The 23755-nt window shown below is 36.6% G+C and overlaps 6 protein-coding genes across 6 annotated transcripts in view; 2 read left to right on the top strand and 4 right to left on the bottom strand.

The window, feature by feature from the left end:
• Nucleotides 1-572: 572 nt before the first annotated feature.
• On the top strand, nt 573-7593 carry G18F (autophagy 18 F-like protein). Its single transcript, XM_021432211.2, is given in 9 exon segments — nt 573-1459; nt 3147-3602; nt 3683-4102; nt 4430-4666; nt 4762-5592; nt 5894-6060; nt 6393-6541; nt 6544-6756; nt 7337-7593. Coding segments are annotated over 9 exon segments (2799 nt in total). The 5' UTR covers nt 573-1168; the 3' UTR covers nt 7372-7593.
• Nucleotides 7594-10127: 2534 nt separating this feature from the next.
• On the bottom strand, nt 10128-11433 carry LOC110418871 (disease resistance protein At4g27190-like). The gene is made up of 3 exons (XM_089783938.1): nt 10790-11433; nt 10569-10674; nt 10128-10454 (listed from the first exon to the last, which is right to left on the bottom strand). Exons 1-3 carry the CDS (start codon nt 11431-11433, stop codon nt 10128-10130), a joined length of 1077 nt encoding a protein of 358 aa, XP_089640064.1.
• A 2574-nt stretch (nt 11434-14007) lies between these two features.
• On the top strand, nt 14008-17319 carry GAUT12 (galacturonosyltransferase 12). The gene is made up of 6 exons (XM_021433002.2): nt 14008-14391; nt 15159-15214; nt 15302-15457; nt 15555-16145; nt 16229-16531; nt 16648-17319. Exons 1-6 carry the CDS (start codon nt 14289-14291, stop codon nt 16930-16932), a joined length of 1494 nt encoding a protein of 497 aa, XP_021288677.2. The 5' UTR covers nt 14008-14288; the 3' UTR covers nt 16933-17319.
• An 84-nt stretch (nt 17320-17403) lies between these two features.
• LOC110419872 (plant/protein (DUF1995)) lies at nt 17404-19138 on the bottom strand. The gene has a single exon (XM_021433003.2). It carries the CDS (start codon nt 19107-19109, stop codon nt 18141-18143), a length of 969 nt encoding a protein of 322 aa, XP_021288678.1. The 5' UTR covers nt 19110-19138; the 3' UTR covers nt 17404-18140.
• A 516-nt stretch (nt 19139-19654) lies between these two features.
• Nucleotides 19655-22234, bottom strand: ILR3 (basic helix-loop-helix (bHLH) DNA-binding superfamily protein). The gene is made up of 5 exons (XM_021432962.2): nt 21917-22234; nt 20741-20803; nt 20499-20576; nt 20247-20409; nt 19655-20093 (listed from the first exon to the last, which is right to left on the bottom strand). Exons 1-5 carry the CDS (start codon nt 22048-22050, stop codon nt 19827-19829), a joined length of 705 nt encoding a protein of 234 aa, XP_021288637.1. The 5' UTR covers nt 22051-22234; the 3' UTR covers nt 19655-19826.
• Nucleotides 22235-23523: 1289 nt separating this feature from the next.
• ATK3 (kinesin 3) overlaps nt 23524-23755 on the bottom strand; it is a 5180-nt gene continuing 4948 nt past the window's right edge. The window contains exon 16 of the mRNA XM_021431694.1: nt 23524-23634. Within this exon, the coding sequence (XP_021287369.1) occupies nt 23524-23634 (111 nt within the window). The remainder of the gene's footprint in view (nt 23635-23755) is intronic.

Genomic DNA, 23755 nt, shown 5'->3' with positions numbered 1-23755 from the left:
TAAAATATATTTATGATGGTGACCAAGTTCATTAAATTTATTTTTTATGTAGAATGCACACCTTAACCATCACAAATTTTTTTGATGTGATCATATCCATTAAATCTTAGGCATCCAATCATGATAATTATTTTATTTTTAATTATTAAATATTAATAAATTATTATTTATAAAAAATTATTTTTAAATTTATATTTGATATAACAACGTATAAAAATTATATATTAAAATTGAGTAATTGATATACAAAAATTTTAAAAAGAAAATCTTGAGAGTTAATTAAAAAATAAAAAATTATAATTATTTTGCATGTTATATTGATTATCCTAAATCAAATGTGACATAAAAATAATAATTGCTTTATTAATATGGAAATTTATATTCACATTTTTAATTATATAAAGAGGAGGAAAAGGTGAAAGAGGTTTGAAGAAAGGAGAGGAATTCCGATAGCCAAAGCAAAAGAAGTAAAGTCTTTTACTCTTTTAGTTTATTAATTAATTAAAATTAAAATAATAGGAAAAACTTAAGGAAAAAAAAAGATTAAAAAGGGAAAATAAAAATACAACTTCTTTTGTTCATTATCCAATCTCTTTCTCTCTCTAAAATCTTTCATGTTTTTCTCTTTCACTTTATCTCTCTCTCTCATCAGGTCCCCCTAAGTTTTCGTTCCAAAAACCCCACAAACCACACTCTAGCAATCGTTATCTTTTTTTTTTTTTCTATATTTTTTTGATTTCCCATTTTAATTTGTTCAAAAATTAATTCAATTTCCACAAAATTTTTTTTCTTTATTTTGTGTGTAATATTTTTTAATTTTTTCGTTTAATTGCAATCAAAAGCTTAAATTTTTAATTTGTGCTATATTTGATAAAATAAATAATTTTTTTTGGGTTTTTAATAAACAACCAGAATCAAAATCAAAGCGGGTTTTTGTTGTTTTGTTTCGATTCGAAGTTTGTTTATTTTTGGGAAAAGAAATCTCGTGTTTTTTTTTTTGAAATGGAGACACTTGTAACCTGAAAATTTCTTCAATTAGAAGGCTGTTTCGTTCTGGGTTTTCATAATTTCCTCTTAATTGCCCCCCCTTTTGTTACAGCAAAACCCGCAAAAAAAGAGAATTACGAATTTTTTTATGAGATTTTGAGTAGGAACAGCCTTTGGGCTTATGGTAAAAGGAGAAATTGGGGAATTATCAGAAAGAATTTTGATTATCTGGGTAGTTTCGATTCTGGGTTTGCTTAATTGGGTGTTTGAGATTATGAGGAATAGTGGAGATGGGCAAGGGCAATCTAAAATGCAAGGTGGGGGTGTCGTTTCAAGGTCAGCTCGGAGTTCATTTCGTGCCATCTCCAGTTACTTGAGGATCGTTTCTTCCGGTGCTTCGACCGTGGCACGGTCGGCGGTTTCCGTGGCATCGTCGATTGTGGATAGGGAAGATGATTCTGGGTGTGATCAGGTAAGAAACAATGATGGTTTTTGAGAACTTTTTTTTTTAGTTTGTCCGTGCGGAATATGTTATGGAATTGGAAAGCTTATTTGAGTTCAGTTTTGGTTTTTTTTTTTTTTGAAGTTTCTTCGAGTATTATAAGTGTGCCTACTTTAGTTTTCCTATAGAATTGGAATATTTTAGGGGGTTTAAATTTTCGTATGAAGAAAACGTCAGTTTCTTTTGAGTTCAATTTGGCCTTTTTCTTATTGGAGACGTCTAGTATGCCCATGTTGAGTTTGTTATAGAATTGGAAAGCTTCTTTCACGTCAATTTGGTGTTTTTTTTTTAAATTTAAATGGATTATAATTATGACCTTGTTGAGTTTGTTGTAGAATTGGCAAGCTTCTTTTGATGCAATTATTTGCTTTTTTTTTTTTGAGGACTTTAAGTATAGTTACCTATTTAATTAGCCTTTTTTCTATATGAGGTTAAGAATTCGATGTTGTATAAAATGTTAAATCGATGCTGGTCTGATTTGGGTTCCACAGGAGAGCTATTGGCAATCCCTGATTGCCATTTGACAATTTATATATGTGTTGAGTTTTGACATAGTGTAGAAGCTCAATCCATCATGCCACTGTAATTATTTTCTATTCTTTGGCATGGGATTAGACTTGCCATGATATTGTGTATTTAAGGTGTTGCACTGTTATAAGTATTTGATTTCATGATTTGTATAATCTCCTTAGGTGTTTTAGCAATTTTGGAAATCAAACAATTTGGCTTTCTATCTACACAAAAAATGAACTATAAGTAAGATCTGGTGGATTTTTCTAGAATAATTTACTGTTTATGTTAGAAGCCACTTGCCAATCAGGCTGACTATGAGCGGATTTAAATCTGTAATTTGACAGTGCATTTCTTTAGATGATCGTTATAATTAAGAAATATGTGAGTGTTTCCAACCTTTATGGTTCTGTTAAGCACCATAGCTCCAAAAGTTGTAGATATGAATGGTTGGAAATTTTAGTTGGCTGTTGGTTCACATGTTTGTTTCTTTCACACCTTGAAACTTCTCAACCTATTATTGTCATGAATGTTAATCTTTTCGCATGTGGTCTATTGGCATTTTGGCTGATTCTTTGAGCTTCTACTTATTTGGTTTTATAAGAGGGCTTACCATGAGTTAGTGTTGACCTGACAGTCAGCTAATTTGGAGAGTTTTGTTGTTTGGATCAGTAGTTGATGACATTTTTAAATGATTGCACTCTTGTCTTTAATGATTGGTATCAAAGAGAAGTTTTTAGTTGTTAAAAAATCAGATCTGGAGTAGGTTGCAACAGAGTACATTTGAAGGCTTGATAGTTGAATGCTTTATGGGGTTAGAATTAGTTAGAGGTTTTATTCTCTTACATAGATTAACATAGAGAACTTGGTAAAGAATGTTGGAGTTTAGGATGGAATTGCAGGCGGTAATGTGTTTGCTTTAATTTGATTTAGGTAATAAGGGGAGAATTTTCTGAGATCCAATCCAAAGTGATATTGGAGTATTTTGGATTTTGTTTTTCTTTTCAATTGCTACAAGCTATACATCCTTTGCCCTGTTAATAATTGATGCATGTGTAACATCATTTTGAGGTTAATCCTAAAAGTTAAGAGCATAGAGAAAATATGGCTAATATCATATTCCTCTGTCAAATTTTATGAGGTAAAGGTGCATTGGGCTGGCTTTGACAAGTTAGAAGGTGAGGGAGATGTCATTCGACAAGTTCTACTGCTTGGTTATCGGTCTGGTTTCCAGGTTTGGGATGTTGAAGAAGCAGATAATGTCCGTGACTTGGTTTCAAGACGTGATGGTCCTGTTTCATTTATGCAAATGCTACCGAAACCAGTAGCTTCTAAGAGATCAGGGGACAAGTTTGTAGACAGCCGTCCCCTTCTGGTAGTTTGTGCTGATGGGTTCATCTCTGGGGGTAATCACAGTCGGGATGGTCCAGGCAATGGAAGCATTCCACACAACCATGATTCAGGGAATGGTAGCCTTGTGCCTACTATTGTCCAGTTTTATTCCTTGCGATCTCAATCTTATGTACGTAAGCTAAAGTTTAGGTCAGTGGTTTATTGCATAAGGTGCAGTTCTCGGATTGTTGCTATAGTTCAAGCAGCTCAGGTATGTTATGTTATATGCATCTCCTTTTGAGCACCCTTACATCTAGTCACAGTTTGAGGACTAAGTTTTATATCTTGCAGATACATTGTTATGATGCCACAACATTAGAGATGGAATATACCCTTCTTACAAATCCTATAGTCACTGGCTGCCCTAGTTCCGGAGGTATAGGTTATGGACCTCTTGCAGTTGGTCCTAGGTGGCTGGCTTATAGTGGAAGTCCAGTTGTAGCTTCCAATTGTGGACGTGTCAGTCCGCAGCATCTTTCACCTTCTGCAAGTTTCCCTGGGTTTTCTTCAAATGGGAGCCTAGTTGCACACTATGCAAAAGAATCAAGCAAGCAACTTGCTGCTGGGATTGTGACCTTAGGAGACATTGGATATAAGAAACTGTCCAGATACCTGCCTGAGTCGTACAATTCCCTGCAATCAGGAAGTCCTGGCTGGAAAGCTAATGGGATTGTTAATGGTCATCTACCAGATGCTGATAACATTGGAATGGTATGCATTATTTCTCTCTAATATTGATACACCTGCAACTAGACTAGTATTTTTCAAGCCCCCTTTTTGCTTCCTCCTTTTTAAATATGCCACACCCCCCCCCCCACACACACACACACACAAGTATAATAGTCTTTAATTTCACATTCTTTGTTCAATATCTTATGTATTAAATTTCTTTTCATCGGAGGCTGCTTTTTCTGATATTAAGCACATATTACAAAGTGACTTTTCAGTTGTACTCTTGTGTGCCAAATATAAGCAAAGGGATACAGGATAAACCTGTTTTTGGTTATCACTTCTTATTTTTTTCCCTGGGTTTATCAGGTCATTGTCAGAGATATTGTCAATAAAGCTGTTATTGCTCAGTTTAAGGCACACAAGAGTCCTATTTCAGCATTATGCTTTGATCCTAGTGGGACCCTTCTTGTGACAGCTTCAGTTCAGGGTCATAACATTAATGTTTTCAAGATTATGCCTGCACTTCAAGGAAGCTCTTCTGCATGTGATGCATCATCATCATATGCACATCTCTACAGGCTGCAGCGTGGTTTTACAAATGCTGTAAGACCATCACTACTGTTCTATAATTCTTTCAAATGCTGTTGTTAACAACATGACCTTTTTCTTAATCTTTTTTCATTCTTTTGGGTTTTCAGGTAATACAGGATGTTAGTTTCAGTGATGATAGCAATTGGATTATGATTAGTTCTTCGAGAGGGACAAGCCATCTATTTGCTATCAATCCAATGGGCGGATCTGTATATTTTCAGTCTGGTGATGCTGTTTTTGCCTCTAAACATAGTGGTTTGGGTGTTATGACTAAGCCACAAGTTCGTTGGCCACCTAATTTAGGAGTGCAAGCACCTACTCAAATGAACCTTTGTGCATCTGGGCCCCCATTGACACTTTCTGTTGTTAGCAGAATAAGGAACGGAAGTAATGGTTGGAGAGGCACTGTAAGTGGTGCTGCAGCAGCTGCAACTGGCAGGATGGGTTCCCTTTCGGGGGCCATTGCGTCATCTTTCCATAACTGTAAAGGCAATAATTTTTTGTTTGCTGAGAGCAGCTCTTTGAAGACAAAATACCACCTTCTGGTTTTCTCTCCTTCTGGATGTATGATACAGTATGCTTTACGAATATCAGCTGACCGTGATTCAACACCTTTTGTTTCTGGATTAAGCGCAGCTTATGAGTCAACTGCAGAATCTGATGGAAGATTAGTAGTTGAGGCAATCCAGAAGTGGAATATATGTCAGAAACACATTCGAAGGGAACGAGAAGATAATGTAGACATATATGGTGAGAATGGAACATCAGACAACAGTAAAGTATATCCTGAAGAAATCAAAGAGGGAGGAACATGCCCTGATCCTACTGATATTGTCGACAAAGCAAATCCCAACCCCGAGGAAAAACATAATTTGTATATTTCAGAAGCTGAACTGCAGATGCATCAAGTTCGAATGCCTTTGTGGGCAAAACCAGAGGTATTACTCTGTGTTTAGAAGTTTCTTCGATGTTTGTTTTTGGAGATATGCTTATGCTTGAAGGTGCCAGCTAGCTTAGTTGGTAAAGTCCTGTGGTGGTTGTGCTAAGGACTTGGATCAAATCTCACCTTCACTTGGGATTCTATGTGTGTTTGTGCACATGTGGGTGTTGTGAAGGAGGTTGTTGAGAGAAGGGGGAGAATTATCCCCTGTTTTGTAAGTCCGGCCATTGCACCTGTAGTACTGGTTTTTTTTTTTATTTGAAGAAATTTAACTTTGTTCTTGTTCTATATCTTTCCAGATATACTTCCAATCAATGGTGATGGATGGCATCAAAATATCTGAAGAAAATGCTTTTGGAGGGGAAATAGAAGTTGAAAGGTTCCCAACTCGCATGATTGAAGCACGATCAAAAGACTTAATTCCAGTTTTTGACTATCTTCAAACTCCTAAATTCCAGCAAGCAAGGTTTGCTGAATGCTATTTATGTCCACTTATTTTACTGATTCAAAGGATGCATGTCAATTCTGTTTTTACCGGCAATTTAAAAAGTCTATATATTTGAGTTTTTTTGGTTCATAGTATCATTTTTGAAAGGATGCCTCTTACATCTAAGTGAAGGAGTAGTTAATTTATAAGGTATAGGATCTATTAGTTTTGCCAATTGCTTAATCTGTATCATTCTTTAGGTTTCTTTAGCCCTTGTTTTTCCATGGTCTTTACCGAGTGGCGTTTCATACAACTATTGGATTTGCTTATGTTGACATTCAAGGATTATTCTTACCCTCTGCTTTTTACAGGATTCCAACTGTAGATAGCAATAGGAATGGAGGCCGGCTGCATCAGAGGTCTGGGCTGTCTGAAAATGGGCAGGTTACACGTAGAAGTAGCTCTGGCTCTCTTGACTCCATGAATGAAAATGGTGCTGCATTTGCTGAACTTCACAATGGCATCAAGAAACTAGTTTGAATGGTCCTCAGATGCCTATAGAAAACAAGGGCTTTGTAAATAACAGTGACGGCTCTAAAACAAAACCTCGGCTTGAGATTGTAAATTATAGAGAGAGCTTAAAAATGGAAGCTCAACTCAAGTTTGTAAATAGTAACAGTGAAGGCCTCAAGATGGAGAATCATTTTGAAGATGAAGTGATATGTTTGATTAGAAGTAATGGTTTTATATACAGTTTAGATTATAAGCTGAATGTTAGTATTAATGTTTCCAAAGTGGATACATACCTAATTTAAACTTCACATGTTGCTGTTCAAAAAAAAAAAAAAAACTTCTCATGTTTTACCCACATCCGGATGTTTGTTTTTCCTTGTATGTATAGATAATATGATGCCGTCTACCTAACTTTAGCAGCTTCTGTTTTCACTCATTGTTTAAGATGCCATTGCTTTCCCCATTGTTAAATATACTGGCTAATCAGCTTGTGTGCCATGCCATGTTAACTAAAGGTCTGTACATGGACATGTGGGACATCTGAATGTATTTGTCATTGTGCCAAATGGTTATTTAGATTATAAACTTGCTTGCTTGAACATGGCGTAAACTGTCCCCAGTAGGTTTAAGTCATTTTAGACAAAGCAGTCTTTAGGTATTCCTTCAGCTAGATATTGATTCGATATGCCAATCCCTTCTTAATTTTTTTCTCTAGTTATGCTTCCAGTCAAATTGATTTGATAATAAGATGTCTGTGTTATGATTTTTGAACTGAAATTTTACCTTTCTTTCCTATTTTCAGGTGTGCAGATATTCTTTTTATTCTCCAGAGGCTGATTAACAATGTTAATACTATGGGTGGCAATGTAAACAAGAGGCAAAGGGGGGCTTGACTGTGAAGAGGAATTGTGGATACTATGTTTTGGGTTTTTCATATGTTGACATTGTAAATAACAGACAATGAATTCCCAATAATTAGTTGTGATATGTAAATAATAGCATTACCTTATAACCCCAACTTGCTTCTATTCTATTAATTTAAAAGCTTATTTGTTACCATTCACGTTTAGATTTTGATCAAGTTTTTCTGCAGCAGTAAATAGTAATTCTTGGAGTAAGAAGTTTTCCATGGTGCATCAGTGTTATCTTTCAGCAACATGTGGAGGAAATTTTGATCGAATTTCAATTGAAACAGGTACCATACCATTCAATCCCCATGGATACACCATGCTTTTGGGTATCAAATCGAGGAAACAATTGAATAAAATACAAGAAACTCAAAGGAGAAAGGGAATCTGTTCATGATACAAATATATATGAACAAGCCATGGAAAGTTGGTAACAATGTTCTGGAGCTATCGTAGTATGGTTTTAATCTATGAGAGGTTGTGCTGAATTGGCAGCGGCAGACAACAAGAAGGAAGTCAGAACCAAGAACTGCAGAGAATGACAGCAAAGCTAGTGAAGAGAGGGAGAGAGTTTTCTTGGAATACCGCCAAGCTAATGAGAGGGAGAGAGTTTTCTTGCAATATGAGGAGCACACATTCAAAACAAAAAAACCATAAAACAACACAGGCTCAATAATATCATCTCTGATACAAGTATATATAAGCAAGGCATAGTCAACAGTAATCAACTGCCCTAACTGCCTCTTGGTACACTGTAAATAATGCTAAACTTGAAAGATCTCAACCATAACAGATCAAATACCAATACAAGCGTCTTATGCAAAGCCATGGGAAATAAACCAGATATGAAGCAATGCAGAAAGGTATGAAACTTAGGCTGAAATCTAACACAACAGTTGATAGATTGTCTGATATGATCATGGCAGCAGACAAAGAAAGAGAAACTAGAAGAAAAAAAAATATCCTGCGGGCCTTGGTTGGTAATGACACATTGTTTGACCTTGTAGGGAAGGCAATAGATGTGGCATTGGATTTGGATCTCTAGCTTACCTTGCTAGCATCAGACGCAAAGGGTTCTTATTCACTTCCTCCCAAGATTTAAATAATATACAGTCTCCTATAATTCACATAGCTTTATTTTACTTGACAATTGGAATTCATTGCATACAGTGCCGAAAATTGTACAAGATATGATAGGCTAGAACATAGATCTTCAAGGCCTTAAGCATGTCATAGAAATAGTTTACCCACTTTTCCAACACTATCTGCCGTCTTCCTATAAACAACCACCATGATAGAAAAAACTTTATGCATTTGTAACTTGTTTCAGATCATCAAACCATTTCTACAAATTTTCTGTATGTTTCTGATATACTTGCAAAGATTTTCTGTATTGATGGCAACAAGTGCATGCATAGATATATGTTGAGATCAAATCTCTTCAATTTTCAATAACTGTCTTTGGCATTAGTCATGTCATCCTCAATATAGGCAAGGACCAACAGCTATAGTACTTTCACCAGTTTCGTGTAATCTTGCTTCCAAAGCTGACTGTAATTAAGAAAATTTTGAGCCTGATCATAGCCAAACTCTACCTTCAAAAGGAGGTTTTGAGCTTTCAATCCCCATTTTCTCATCTATTAGAGAAGAAAAAGATGGGTAAGAGTTATGCGCAGGTTTCTATGGCGTCGATAGTTCTATAAGCAGAAACCCGATTGACATTTTTCCAAGAAAAAGGCTTCTTGTTTGAAAAACTAGCACTGTAATTACGTTGTTGGGAAATATACACATTCTAAAATGAACTGCAACAAAGTGGGATAGGCAGCCTCTTGTTCAAAGCCTTGCTATATACACTTATTTACATATGGTTCTCTTTCTGAACCTGCTGTTCCACAAACTAACAAAACTACCAGAAAAGGGAAGAATGAATTTCTTACATTTCATTTCACAGCATTAATTTTCAACCATAAAACACGAGTTGCAATAACCCAAAGCTGAATCTAAGACCTCGATTCCAAACAACTGCAGGAATCAACCTGACCTGCTATGTGCCAAAGTTGAGCACCATTTTTCAACCACCTTTTCCAAGCTAGTAGGCCTAAAAACAAGGAAAATCAACCAGAAAAAGGTAAGACACTTGAAATAGATACATGAGTGCAGTAAACTGTATTAGTCAACTGGATATTTTACTATCTTATGCAATGCTCTTAATCAACTAACCAAAAATAGCTATCTAGACATGCAGAATGAGGAGTTTTTCTTACCCATCTATCTTCTAGTTTCAGCATCAGAGAGGCTCTACATGGTTGGAATCGTTGCTGAAGACTGAATCTGATCTCAACATCATCCTATACAAGATTACTCCACCACTGCAAATCCCCTTTTATTTCTCTATGAGTTACTGCATTGCTTGTCGCAAAAGGAAGCTTTGTAGCATGGGACAGTTTCTCACTTCAATTTTCTACAAAGAGGGCCAAGCAGGTACCCTTGAACAAATAGTCGTTAACATGGTCAAATCTCTCAGTTCTATGACTCTTGGCTTTGAGATCATTTCCGTGGACACTTCTCCTGAAATGATATGTTTCATTCTGCTACATTTTCTTACCCTGACCTCTTCAAGGTTTTTAACCTGTTGAAGTAAAGCAAAGGATATGAGTGTCTTCAGGTTTTTACAGTCCACCACTTCTATAATTTTAACCATCCAACGCATCGTCTTCTAGGGACCATGCCTCCCACAATTGCGGCTAAATTTTCTAAGCGGCTGAGGCTTAAATGCTCCAACTTTTGTAAGATGCTTCCTACAATGTTCTCTCCACTTTTCAAACTAGTGATGCAATCACACTTCGATATAGTGAGTGACTTTAAGCTTTTCAGTCCAGACAAACTATTGTTGACGGCCAGTTCAGAAAATGCACTCTTGCCTTCACGTATAACCAGATCCAAGGCAGTTGCAGTGCACAACAACCCTTTAAGCCCTCTTCCCATGAGGTCAACTCCTCTGAGAATGACTTGCTTTTCATCATGTTCATTGGGCAGTTAGTTTGAATCACAACTTGTTGGGCTAATTTGTATGTTGAGCTCTCCCAGTCTCCTCAACCAAGAAGCATCCAGGACAAGAGAATCAACCTTGTCTAGTCTTATTTTAACAATTGATAGCTTCTCCAGGGTGAGTATCTCATCGAATGCTGCTCTCCCATCTTCTATATTACATCTGGCATCCCACTTATATTCACTGAAAGACATGTCCAATGACTCCAGGCTTTGCAATCCTGAAATTGTACCAGACTCAATTGTTTCTAGGTGGTGTGTGCGGGACAAATTTAGTTCTCCCAGATTATGTAGCTTACTCATTCCATTTGGTAGTTCTCTCAGTCAAGTGCCAGAGAGATGCTTCTTCATTTAGAACGTCCAGCTTGATCTCTTCATTGGTCATTGCCTTGCACACATCGAGGGATCGAGTTGTCAAAAGAATCTTGCAGTTGGCTTGGTCATCATCCTGTGGAACACCCAGAATGTCCAAATCAATTTGCTCCCAAACATCATCTAGAATCAGGAGGAACTTTTTCTTCATCAATCTTTGAAGCAGTTTCTTAGCCCTTTCCTCTATGGTATTGTTCCCATCCAATTCTAAGTTCAATCTCTTGGCTATTTCAGATTGAACCTTTTCAAAATCCAAGTCCTTTGATACTGTGACCCAGATGACAATATCTAGTTCTTCCGTCAAGGAGGATGACTCAAGCTTGTTGTTCAGGATTCTGATCATCGTAGTTTTCCCCACTCCTCCCATGCCCCGGACAGCTATCCTCTTATTTTCATGCCCCTTCAGGAATTCCATTAGTCTTTCTATCATCTCTACTGCTTCTCTCTGACCAGCAAGAGATGGTCCTTGTTGTTTCTCAACTGCTCTTACAGGAGACTTCTTGTGAGTAACAACAGTATCAAAATTGCATGTATCTATCAGATGCTTCACCTCAACACGCTTCTTTGCCATACGTCTGCTGAGCTGGTACCGGGGAAGAATGTTACAGCTTGAACTGCATCCTTGGACAGCAATCCTAGCAGCCTTTTCTAGCATCGGCTGTACTTCTCCTTCAATCTCCTCAACCTTGATAAGCAATCCTTTGACTTGTGCAGCTGGACATTTCCCTTCTGTTTCAGCTCATCTGACATCCTCTTCTTTCGTGCATCAAGTTTCTCTATTTCATTCTGCAGGCTTTTGGTGTTATAGTGGAGTTTTGCAAGGGTGGCAATGCTTGAAAAGATAAAGCTGGCAATACATCCTCCAGTTTCAACAATGACTGCACCCAAGGTATCCAAGGCTAGAGAGTTGAAGGTTGAGCTTGAAGAGCATTTATGGCCTTTGATGTCGACAAAACAGACAAGCTCATAGGAAGAACCAAGAGCAAGAGTCGAATACATTTTGTCATCACCTGTGAAATAGTCCAAAATGTTGGTTTTATTTTGGTGGTCATCTTTTATTTCCCACCTTAGAAATCCATGCAAATCCTTGAGAAACTCATCATCCCTAGATAGAAGAAGTAGAACATGCACAAAGCTATATGCTGCCGTTTAGGCACCATGCAATCCAAGAACACATGGTGTTAACAAATATAGTGTACAACACAAGGAATCCATAACATGCCTCATTGTCAATATCTGTTTTTTCCATTTCTTCTTTATTTTGATGACTCCTAGTACTGCACAAGCAATGCAAAATCTTCTTGCCATTCCCCATATATTGTTGTATCTTGATTATTAACCTTTGTCACCCAAGAGTTGCTAATCAAGCTGTTAAAGAAAAGAAAAATACGGTGTGATTAGGCCTTACAAATTTATCTATATTTATCGATATTTAATTTTAATGTAATTTGTAAAACTCGTACTTTAAAATTGAAATCTTTTTATCATTAAAAAGAGACATGGTTATTGATTTAGTTATATTTCACTGGTAAAATTTTTTGTCTTTTAATACATTTGTTGGTTCCATAATATGATAATTTGAGACAACCCAAGATTGCAGGTACCATCAGCTTTTATCTTGAAAAATAAATTATTCCATGATTCTATTTTCTCAAAAAGAAATAGCAATGTTGATGTTTCTTTGGATCAGCCCACCATAACCTGGGCTTACTTTTGCTCTACATTTTGCTTGGCCAAATTAACTTCTCCTAGTATCAAAACTCAAATTTAAAATATACCTTTTTTAATAATTAATGATTATTATATTAGTTTCACATGACATTCATGTCAGAATTCTATGGTTTTTTTCCCTCTTTACTTTCACTATAATTTATTTATTTTATTTTTTGTAAGAGCATAGAGTAGAATTCAATACATGCAATGAAAATTGTACTGTTTTATATATATATATATATATACAATTAGGTGGTATATCAGCTCATGAAGTAAGTATTTTCCATGAAAGGGAATATATCATTTATATTGTATGATTGTTTTACAAGGTAAATTGATTCCTTTTGACCAGGCTGATGTTCTCTAGCTTTCTTTCTTCCTTTTTAATATTGAAGGTGATGTTATAGCTTTCATGTGTGTCTGGAAGTGTAGTTAAACATAATTTTCCTACAGGAAAAGGATAAGAAAGAACCCTAGCTTGAAATCAATTAGATCATGTCAGATTTTTTAGGCTTAATTTATTATAATATGTAATTAATGTTATCTTTTTCGAATTCAAAATCAAATGGATCAAGAGTATATGTAAAATGAAATTTTGATTACAGGTTTTGAGTTTGAACTTTAATCCTCTTGTTATATGACACATACTTAATATGTCATAGATAATAAAAGAAGGTGCATAGTCTTGGCTATTATCAGTTTACAAAATTTTTCATCATTTTCGTTTACTCATTTTTCGTGTTAAGAATAAATTTTGATATAAATTTTTAAGTATAAATAATGAGATTCGTCGTAAAATGATCATATTATTTTTATTCGATTTAATTATTTATGATTTTATTTATAAAAAAAATTTATTACGCTGTGCTTGTATATATATATATATATATATAATATAATATTAAGAAAATCTTCATGCAAAACGTTTTCTCCAATGAAGGGTTAGATGTTTCCTGTGTTTTCACTCCAACAACCGAAGTGGCATCAACCCCACCATGAGAGATTACAGAAAGAGAAAGTCATTTTCCATTTAGAAACCCTGTACCGTCAAAGTCCGAACCCTCTTCTCTTTTTCTTTCCTATGCCTACAAGAACTAAACCTTCATGTGGTGGCAAAGCTAAGTGACACCAAACAATATTTTCCCATTTTTTTTCTCTTTTTTTTTTCTGTTTTTTTTTGTCCGAAGTTTCTGTGTCTGATGATCTCTCAACTTCCCTACTTCAAACCCAAGCCAAAACCTCCAAACTCAACAAAAAAACAAACATAGCCTGTTTCTAAGTCTCATGTCTTTGTCTCCTTAACAACCCTTTCCTCCCTTGTTCTAAAAATAAATATAACCTTCCAGGGGACTTGACATATTTAGCCTGAATGCTAAGCAAGGTTAGGTAACTGACAGCTACAATTTAAACCCCATCTCAAATCCTTCCTTTTACAGCATTTCCTTGCTTGGGGGCTTCTCAGTTCTTCTTCCAAATGAATTACCAATAGCTGTACAGAGAAGCAGAAGAAGAATTCCTGGGGGATCATCCCGGAGGGCTGTGTGTTGGGTTCTGCTTGCTTGCTTTGACTGCTGTTTCTCTTTCTTCTGTCGAGGACAAGAACAATGCAGCTTCACATCTCACCAAGTTTGAGGCATGTGACAGTACTTCCAGGCAAAGGTGTTAGAGAGTTCATCAAAGTCAAGGTTGGTTCAAGACGGGTTTTCATACCGAATGCTCTTCTACTCACTTCTTTTCTTCACATTCCTTCTCCGGTTTGTCTTTGTATTGTCAACTGTTGACAGCATTGATGGAGAAACCAGGTGTTCCACCATAGGTAAGTTTCCTTTTGTTTCTCTTCAAAAGTACACCAGATTAACATTGTTTTAATTAGCAGCATTGAACTTAGAGTTCAAGGAAGAATGTAAATGTCTTTTACAAGATTTGACAGTGAATAACAAAGCAATGATCAAATGCCAATGTCTGCTCTCAGATAAACATAAACAAAAAAAAAAAAAAGAAAACAAAGCATATAGGATAATGTCATATAATTATTACATAAAAACTCTACATCTATAGATATATAGAAAATAATTATCTGTTGTGCCATGAAAAAGCTGATTCTGGCAGTAAATTTATATCCATTGATTTTATTTATTGATCATTTAAGAAATATGATTAGTTTGGTATCGTATAATAAAGAATAATGAGGGATTCAGATGGGGAACCATAATCAATAACATGTGTGACAAATTAATTAAGTTATTATATCAGCATTTACAAATGTACCCTTCATTTGCCTCTCGGATTCATCTAGGATGCCTTTGTGATTTATCTGCCAATGCTCATTTACCATTGAGAATTCCATGTGATAACTGTGAACCCAGAATTTCTCTGTTTAGTAATCTTCAATAAAAGCTCAAATCACAATTAGCATGTGAAAAGTATTATTACAGTAATTAAATAAGAAATTCTTTTTTTTCCTATATGGTCGGTTGATTAACAGTGACCTTGTTCTTCCCACATGATCCCCTAGCAAGAAAAAATAAATACTAATTTGGGCTTTTTTTAATTAATTATTCTTTGTCTTTGGCTTTATGATAGGTTGCTTGGGGAAAAGAATAGGACCAAGGATCTTGGGAAGAAGGATTGAGTCAAATGTAAATTCCCAATCTCATTCTAGTTTAACAAATTACTTAGAATATCAGTTCTTTTAACTAATTGGAATTGCTTGTGGTTTATTGAAGGTCCCAGAAGTGATATACCAAGTACTAAATGAACCAGTAAGCAAAGATGAAGTACAAGGAAAAACTGATGTTCCTCAGACATTAGAAGAGTTTATGGCTGAAATGAAAGAAAGCAGATCAGATGCAAAAGCCTTTGCTCTAAGACTAAGAGAAATGGTATCACTTGATTTCTGTTTTTTCTGCCCTTATATTTAGATTGCAGTTAGCCACGAATGTATTGGACTTGATGAAGGTTTTGACAATTTTTTTCCAGATAGTTCTACTTGAACAAAGGACCAGAACGGCTAAAATCCAGGAATATTTGTACCGCCATGTAGCATCAAGCAGCATTCCAAAACAGTTGCATTGCTTGGCACTAAAGCTAGCCAATGAGCACTCCACCAACGCAGCTGCTCGCCTCCAGCTCCCCTCAGCAGAACTTGTCCCCGCCCTTGTCGATAACTCTTACTTCCACTTTGTACTTGCCTCAGATAATGTGCTTGCAGCCTCGGTTGTTGCAACATCCCTTGTAAAAAACGCATTACGCCCTGAAAAATTTGTTCTACACATAATAACAGATAGGAAAACCCACTCCCCCATGCAGGCCTGGTTTTCATTGCATCCTTTATCGCCTGCTATAATTGAGGTTAAGGCATTGCATCAGTTTGATTGGCTTTCAAAAGGGAAGGTGCCTGTTTTGGAAGCAATGGAAAAAGATCAAAGAGTAAGGTCACAGTTCAGAGGAGGATCATCAGCAATTGTAGCAAATAATACCGAGAAGCCTCAAGTTATCGCAGCAAAACTACAAGCACTCAGTCCTAAGTACAACTCCTTGATGAATCACATTCGGATACATTTACCAGAGGTAACATTTTGTTACTTAAGGGGAAGAGAAGAAATATTCAAGTACTAGTGGCTATTTCTTAACTGAATTTTCTTTGCATGCAGTTGTTTCCCAGCCTCAGCAAGGTAGTCTTCCTAGATGATGACATTGTGGTACAAACTGACCTTTCACCTCTTTGGGACATTGGCATGAATGGAAAAGTTAATGGAGCAGTGGAGACATGTAGGGGTGAAGATACGTTTGTCATGTCAAAGCGATTCAAGAGCTATCTCAACTTCTCCCATCCTATGATTGCAAAGAATTTTGATCCTAATGAATGTGCATGGGCATATGGTATGAATATTTTTGATCTTGAGGCTTGGAGGAAGACCAACGTTAGCCTTACATACTATCACTGGCTTGAACAGGTAATCCCATCTCCAGATTCTAACCATTAACTGATTGTGCACTGCATTTTACATTGAAAATATTGATAATAGATTATCTAATTTTGTTATCCTGACTAATTCAATTACCCCTGCAGAACTTGAAAACAGACCTCAGTTTGTGGCAACTGGGTACTTTACCACCTGGTCTAATTGCATTCCATGGTCATGTTCATGTCATCGATCCATTTTGGCACATGTTAGGACTGGGGTACCAAGATAATACAACTTTACTTGACGCTGAGACAGCTGGGGTCATCCATTTTAATGGCAGAGCAAAGCCTTGGCTAGACATAGCCTTCCCTCAACTTCGACCTTTGTGGGCTAAGTATATCGATTTCTCAGATAAATTCATCAAGGGCTGTCATATTAGGGCATCTTAACAAGGATTTTGAGAGAGTATAGTGACCATAATGATGATAAAATACATGTTTGTATATGAGAAACAAAAAGAGGAGGGAGAGAGAGTTCTTTACAAATTCAAGGCCTTCAATACAGATTCTGAAATCATAACAGCATCATGCTTCTGATTTTTTCAGAACTCTTCTTCCCTGGTTGTGAAATCCATCACTCACTCTTCCCTACTGATGATTTCTCTTTTCTTTCTTTTTTTTAATTTTTTTTCCTTATACTTTTTGTATTGAGATAAAAGCATCTTCAAGATTGGAACACGCTAGTATTTATTGTTGTAGCACACCAAAAATGTTAGAAGATGCAAAAATCTCTGATTCATGAGATTTAATGAAGAAAAACAGATTAAAGCTTGCAAATATACCATGGTAAGTAGCAGCTTAGAATGCAGAAATATGCCATAACCCATCTTCACCACAATGATTAGTCAACTAAGCAAGAAATTAAGAAAATAATTAAGATTGTGCCATTCTCTCAGGAATTAGACAGGGCAACTGCCAAACCTGTAATTTAATACAGTATCAACTGAGCAAGCAAATCTGCAGTACTTATTTGTTCATACTAATCCAATGTTTCCCAAAAGGAAATGATGGTCACAGATATGGCTGGTGGGCTATAACATCAGAATTCAAGCATTCAACCATCAACACCAACAAGTATGGTAGGTTGCTGACTTTTTGAGTTACAAAGTATGTTTCAACTGCTTGATATGTCCATTTGACAATATCTTTTTTTCTTCACTCACAAAATGACAAAGGAAAAACAACAAACAACATAGGACATGTGCAATGTTTTCCATTGCTATAAGGCACCAACAAGTTTATTTGTCGATCTTCCCTATCCTTTTTGATCCCATTGCTGCAGTAGCTTAGTCCACCAAACAACTGAAATGAACTTGTTTTTGAACTTCTCATTTTCCATTTTTTGTTAATTACTTTACACCAATCCTCCTTATCCAGAGAGGGAGTTGCGGGCATAGGAACATTCTTATGCCAGAATACACAGAATATCAATATCAATGACTCTAGAACAGTAGCATGAAAGTCAAATTCAGAGAAGCACAAGGTTCAATACAACTAGCAGTCAATTGCATTGATAAAAATTCAACAGATAGCTCTAAAACTCCTCAAACCATGAGGGAAAAGATCATGATAGATCAAACTTGGAAATCCAACTACACTTACTTTTTTCCAGTAACATTAGACACCAAGTCCCTCAAGAACTTGGCAGATTTTGTAATAGGTGAATTGATAGCCATCAAATTATACAACACATTCTCAACTTCCTCGATCCCTGGCCGCGACTTGAACCTTGAAGCTACCTTCATTTCACCATCTTCTTCAACAAGAACTGCCCATTGCTCTCCACTCAAAACACCATCTCTAACACACTTGAAAACCATTCCTTTCCTTTTACTCACAACACCCCTAACCTCTAAGCCCATGAATGAATAAATCACTTCAAAAGATCCTACAAACCCTTTCAAATCACCAAACCCACTCTCTTCCTCGAAACCCCATTTGGGGTTGAAAATCACCACCGGCTTTGGGTACAAACTGTCAGCTATTGTTTTTATAACAGCAAGCTGCGCAGGCTCTGGCGCCAGAAAAACTGCTACATCAGCAGAACTCAAAATTCTGTTATTTCTGTTAACTGAAGCCAAGTCAATATGTTCAATATGGCTCAATAGACATGATTCAAATGCTTGAATTCCAGCTTCTTTTAAGCTTACATTAGGCCAAAACACTAAAAACTCAACCAAAGAACCTTTCCTTCTGATGGACATATCTTTAAAGATATCAAGAGCTAGTTGAGAAAGAGATGATTGTGAGTCATCAATGAGTGGGATTTCAACTTGGAACCTGGGTTGTTTTAGCTTCTTGAGCTTGCCTGCTAGCTTGGGATTGTTGAGAGGCTTCTCTAAGCAGGTGGAAAGACATGTTTTGGCTTGGAGGATGGCTTCTTCTTTGGAGGAGGGAGGTGTGGAAGAGGAAAGGGAGGACTGAATTGATAGAGAGGGGATCTTGTACCTGTGGGAGGCATTTGAGTTGATGAAAGCAAGATGAGAATGGTGGTTGTGGTGCTGCGTAGGGAATGGGGTCGGGTTTTTGGAGGTTTGAAGATGAAGCTTGAGAAACTTGGACGCCATTTTAGTTGGCTTTAAAACTGAGTAGAGAGCTGGTGGTTTGAGAAGAGAGGTAGTTCAAAGATGGTCTAAAAGATAAGGTATCATTGGCTTATAGCGAACTTACCAAAAGAAAAAATCCAAAAAATAATTTTCTTAAAAGTCATTGATTTAAACATTAGTATTGTCTTTTAGTCCAATTTTCAGGTGCAAACTTAATTTGTTTTCTTGTTACCGTATATTCCGAACTATTCTGATTTATCAGTGAGTCCATAACCCATTTCCAATCTAATTAAGCAAGGAAAACAAGTTACTACACAAGCAAGGACTACAATTCAAGATTTTATGTTAACACAACCAGGTAGATCATTAAATAAGTTACCTATACAAGTTTCAAATAGGTAGATCCTAAGGCTAATGGTTCCTCCCTAACCAACTCAAAAAGCTTAATTAGCTTCACTGTTTGGTTCCAAATTCTCTCTTTTCTGGTAAAGCTGAGGTCGATAAGAATGCCTCATACATATAACCAGAGGGTTATAGAACAGAGAAACATAGGTCGCCCAATGAACTTATTAAAATTTACATGTGATTACCAGCATCCAATCATAGGAGTACAGTGACAGTCACCCAACAAATCCAGTTAGAAAACTTCAGTGAAATCTAAAACAGCCCAGAACAATGACAAAACAAATACACTTGTTTGGGTCAAAATGCAAACCCAAATCATTGTAGGTTGCCAGTTTAGGCAACTGGAGGGCGTAGAACATGATCCTGTGAGGTATCCACCGCTGCAGGTGGCATGAATTGCCACATTGCAACTCCAGGATAACCAATGAAAGGGACCAACTTGTTCCAGGAGCTTGACCTTGCAGCAGCAAATGCAGCTGGGATTGCAGGTGCAGGAGGCATGAAGCTAGGTTGTGCATTCATGGCTTTGAGTTGCTGCTCCAGCCTTTCCTTCTCTGCCTTCAGCCTCTGCTTTTCGTCACGAAGCTCATTCTTTTCAGACTAAAAAAGAGAAAATACAGTTAATCTAATGCAATGGAAATACCTGATGTTCCTTCAATCATTGTCAAGATATCAGCAGTTTGCAGATAGAAAATAGCATTCTAAAGATTCTGACAATTTTTTACCCAAAAAAGGCCCCCAAGGCAGCCTCACCTTCAACTCTTTAATCTTTTCCTGGAGACTTGAATTTGAATCCTTCAATTTCTGGGCTTCACCTCGTAACTGGGTCACCATTCGGACAGCATCAATCAAAACGGCAGCCTTGTCTGTTTTGGGAGGCCTTCCTGGTTCCAAAATAGAACCCAGTTCCATAAACCTGTTATTTACACCAACTGTTGAACATTCATACTTGACAAAGAAGAGAGACAGCTCAAAGGAAAGGCAAGAGAAGAGAGATGGGGGTACTTGTCATTTAGCCTATCCCTACGCAACTTCTCCCTACATGCTTTGGAGCTTGATGGATTGCATGATTCAGATCTAACCCTGCAACACAAAAAGAATTAAGCAATAAGAGATTCTTTTAATAAAAATGTTCTAAACCCACCTAAGGATCTAACCATTAAATCAGTTCTTAAAAACTTTTTAAACACACATGAGAAATAAGTGGCAAAAACCTACTTCATCAAGCATGAAAAACAGAACAGTACCTCTTCTTTGAACCAGATTCCTTAAGACCATCCGAATCCCCCAATGAGCCATCATTTTCCACGCTAGGAACAGATCATAGCACACAATACAGAAAATATGAGACAGGACCAAAAAAGGAAACAGGATATCTGAGTTAAAAAACATAAGCCAATGGTTAATCCAGACTTGCTCCTACCCTCCCATGGATCTGTATTATATATCCATAACCATCAACACTAAAACACTCAAGAAGCACAAAATGAAATCCTATAGTCTGTAATAATGAATGCCTAATCAAGTTCTCGTGGACAACTCTAATTGCATGGAAACACACTCCAAATGGACACCCAACAGCATCCTCACCAGCTCCAGTTTGCACCAAATATTTGTCTCTAAGGAATGAAAAAACAAGTTTATAATACATGCTTCCACATGAAGCTTTGTTTCAAATCCCTCTTTCCGATAACTTTGCTTTCATTTTAAGGACTTCCATGAAAAGTATGACCACAAAATCCAATTCATGAAAATGTGTTACAGGTTTAAAACACAAAATGCTCTGAAAACAAACATGTGGTAGAACGTATGATACATGAGACCATGAATGGCAAATCGGCATAAACATATGACCACTCAAGCACTCACACTCTCACGAACAACATTGTCAAGTTACGTGGCATGCATACAAACACCATAATCTAACCAAATGCACCAACTTAACAGGTTGCTTGAAACATAGGATCTCCTTCTATAGTTCAATAATTAATAACCTGAATCAAGATGAACAATAGATGAACAATAGATGAACTTTATCGATTCTCACAACCTCGATTTGCAGAAAACATAAATTAATACCCTTTTTTAATCACACCACTTTAAAAAAAAACCCTTATTCCATTCAACAATTTTAAGATAAAGAACCAACTACTTCACATAATTTACTCAAAAAAAAACCCCAAATCTACTTCCCATATATACGCAAAAATATCCTAACTTGTCGATGAAAAACCCGTGCAAAATCAAGACTTTATGATAATTCCGAGAAACCCTTTTCAGATAAAACAAAATAAACCCCCCGCCTAAAATGACTAAAATAATCTCAAAACAAAGCCAATAAATTAAATAAACATTATTCAAAACCCTAATTCAGAATTAGTGAGCGCGTGAGAGAGAGAGATAAGAGATTTTTTGGGGGATACCTGACAACATTAGATGGGGCGTTGGTTGGCTGCGCGGGCCAAGAAAAACCGGAATAAGGACCGTCAGGGATATCATCAATCAAGGTTGCATAATCGAAGTGAGACCAATAATTAGAGCTTTCAGGTGACACCATATCTCCGCTGACTTCGATCCTCGCCGGAAAGCTCAAAGGATTTTGATTGATTCTCCCGCTTTGAAAAAGGGGTGGGGAGGGGGGAGAGGTTCGGTTTGGGAAGAGAGAAAATTAAAGATAGGTCCTTCCTTCAATTTTCTCGGGAAAACAAAAGAGAGGGAGTGGGGGAGGGGGATTTGGGGATTGAGGAATCTGCGTGGAAAACGTTGGGGTTTGGTGGTAGGTGGTGGGCCTTACGCTTCGAACCTCTTTTGGGCCTTTTGGGCTTCAAAAAGTCCAGTTGGCAACTCCGACCAAAATTTGAATTTCTTTCATTAAATTCTGCGTCTAATAAATATTCGAAATCAACTCGTTTTCTTTTATGTAAAATTAATATAATTAAATACTATATATTTATTTAATTTATTTTTGGCATTAAAAGGAATAAAAATTTTATTCAAAAATAAAAACCCTGTAAAAAAAATCTCTAATAATTTTAATTTTAAGTAATAAAAATAACATTTTATTAGATATTAAATATATCTCGTTTCGGGTCATGCGATATAAATTTTTGTTGCTCTTTAACATAATAAATTAAATAAAATAATAATAAACTTTTTGTAACTCTTTTATTTAATAAATTATATTAGTACCATACTAATAAAGTAGGTAATATTAAACAAAAGTTTGTGGGTTATTATTGAATTTAATTAATAGGAAGTTGCTGCATGATCGCACTAAATGCAATGCTAGCTACTAATTTCACAATCATCGGTTTATAGTGCACATTTAGCTGTCAGCAACCATTATAAATTATTTATTTTGAAAGATTTTTGAATTTTTACTTTTACGTACTTATGAAATGGTACTATGTGATGAAGTGATGGTGTATAAGTACTATAAATTGATTATGTTTAAAACATAAATTTATTTTTATTGAACTTGAATTTCGTGTTTCTTATAAAATAATGTTTACAAGATTGAGACGATCATTTTATTAATAAATTAATAACTTTTTACTACCTTTTGTTTTTAATTTTATTGACAAACATTTAATTCATGTCCAATAAATTAGGATATCAATGTAAATACAATGAACATGATTATTAAGTTTTTTTATTATTATTTTTAAACATGTCGAGTTGCTTACCAGAGTGCGTACCTATCTCGATCCATTGGGACCCCATTGCCATTGGTCAACCTGCCTATCACCCTTACCTACCCCGATCCATTGGGGTCGCTCGCCTGGCGCTCGGCATGGTCCATGAGAGTCATTACCTTTTCCCCAGCAAACGTGCTTATAAGGGTGTGCAGCACACCTGCTTATAAGGAGCCAAGGACCTCCCCAGCAAACGTGCTTATAGGGGTGTACAGCACACCTGCTTATAAGGAGCCAAGGACCTTCCGTTCCAGTCCGATGTGGGATAGAGACACTTTCTTCGTGACACTCTCTCCCACCCGATTCCTGCAACGCCCTCGTTGCCGTCGACCACCCTACCTACCCTGAGTCCCCTTGAGCCCGAGCTCTTGGCGTGAGTCAGACGAGGTCCGATCTGCTTTGATATCACTTGTCACGGGGTCATTACCCTCTCCCCAGCAAACGCGCTTATAGGAGTGTGCAGCACACTCACTTATAAACAGTCCAGGACCTCTCGTTCCTGTCCGATGTGGGATAGAGGTACTTTCTTCGTGACTCTCTCTCCCACCCGATTCGGGCAACGCCCTC

The sequence above is a fragment of the Theobroma umbraticum genome, unplaced genomic scaffold (genome assembly GCF_002168275.2).
Source record: "Theobroma umbraticum cultivar Fairchild unplaced genomic scaffold, ASM216827v3 scaffold_67.0, whole genome shotgun sequence".
NCBI classification, from domain to species: Eukaryota; Viridiplantae; Streptophyta; class Magnoliopsida; order Malvales; family Malvaceae; genus Theobroma; species Theobroma umbraticum.
The sequence above is the reverse complement of the archived record's forward strand: the minus strand, read 5'-3'. Positions and strand labels throughout refer to the sequence as shown.

Coding starts and splice junctions, on each gene's coding strand:
- LOC110418871 (XM_089783938.1), bottom strand. CDS start 11,433: ATGGCAAAGAAGCGTGTTGAGGTGAAGCATCTGATAGATACATGCAAT. Junction 10,675..10,789: donor AGAACTACCAAATGGAATGA/GTAAGCTACATA, acceptor CATGTCTTTCAG/TGAATATAAGTGGGATGCCA. Junction 10,455..10,568: donor TTAAAATAAGACTAGACAAG/GTTGATTCTCTT, acceptor CATGATGAAAAG/CAAGTCATTCTCAGAGGAGT.
- GAUT12 (XM_021433002.2), top strand. CDS start 14,289: ATGCTCTTCTACTCACTTCTTTTCTTCACATTCCTTCTCCGGTTTGTC. Junction 15,215..15,301: donor GAAGAAGGATTGAGTCAAAT/GTAAATTCCCAA, acceptor GGTTTATTGAAG/GTCCCAGAAGTGATATACCA. Junction 15,458..15,554: donor CTCTAAGACTAAGAGAAATG/GTATCACTTGAT, acceptor ATTTTTTTCCAG/ATAGTTCTACTTGAACAAAG.
- LOC110419872 (XM_021433003.2), bottom strand. CDS start 19,109: ATGGCGTCCAAGTTTCTCAAGCTTCATCTTCAAACCTCCAAAAACCCG.
- ILR3 (XM_021432962.2), bottom strand. CDS start 22,050: ATGGTGTCACCTGAAAGCTCTAATTATTGGTCTCACTTCGATTATGCA. Junction 20,577..20,740: donor GAATCTGGTTCAAAGAAGAG/GTACTGTTCTGT, acceptor TTTGTGTTGCAG/GGTTAGATCTGAATCATGCA. Junction 20,094..20,246: donor AAAAGATTAAAGAGTTGAAG/GTGAGGCTGCCT, acceptor TCTCTTTTTTAG/TCTGAAAAGAATGAGCTTCG.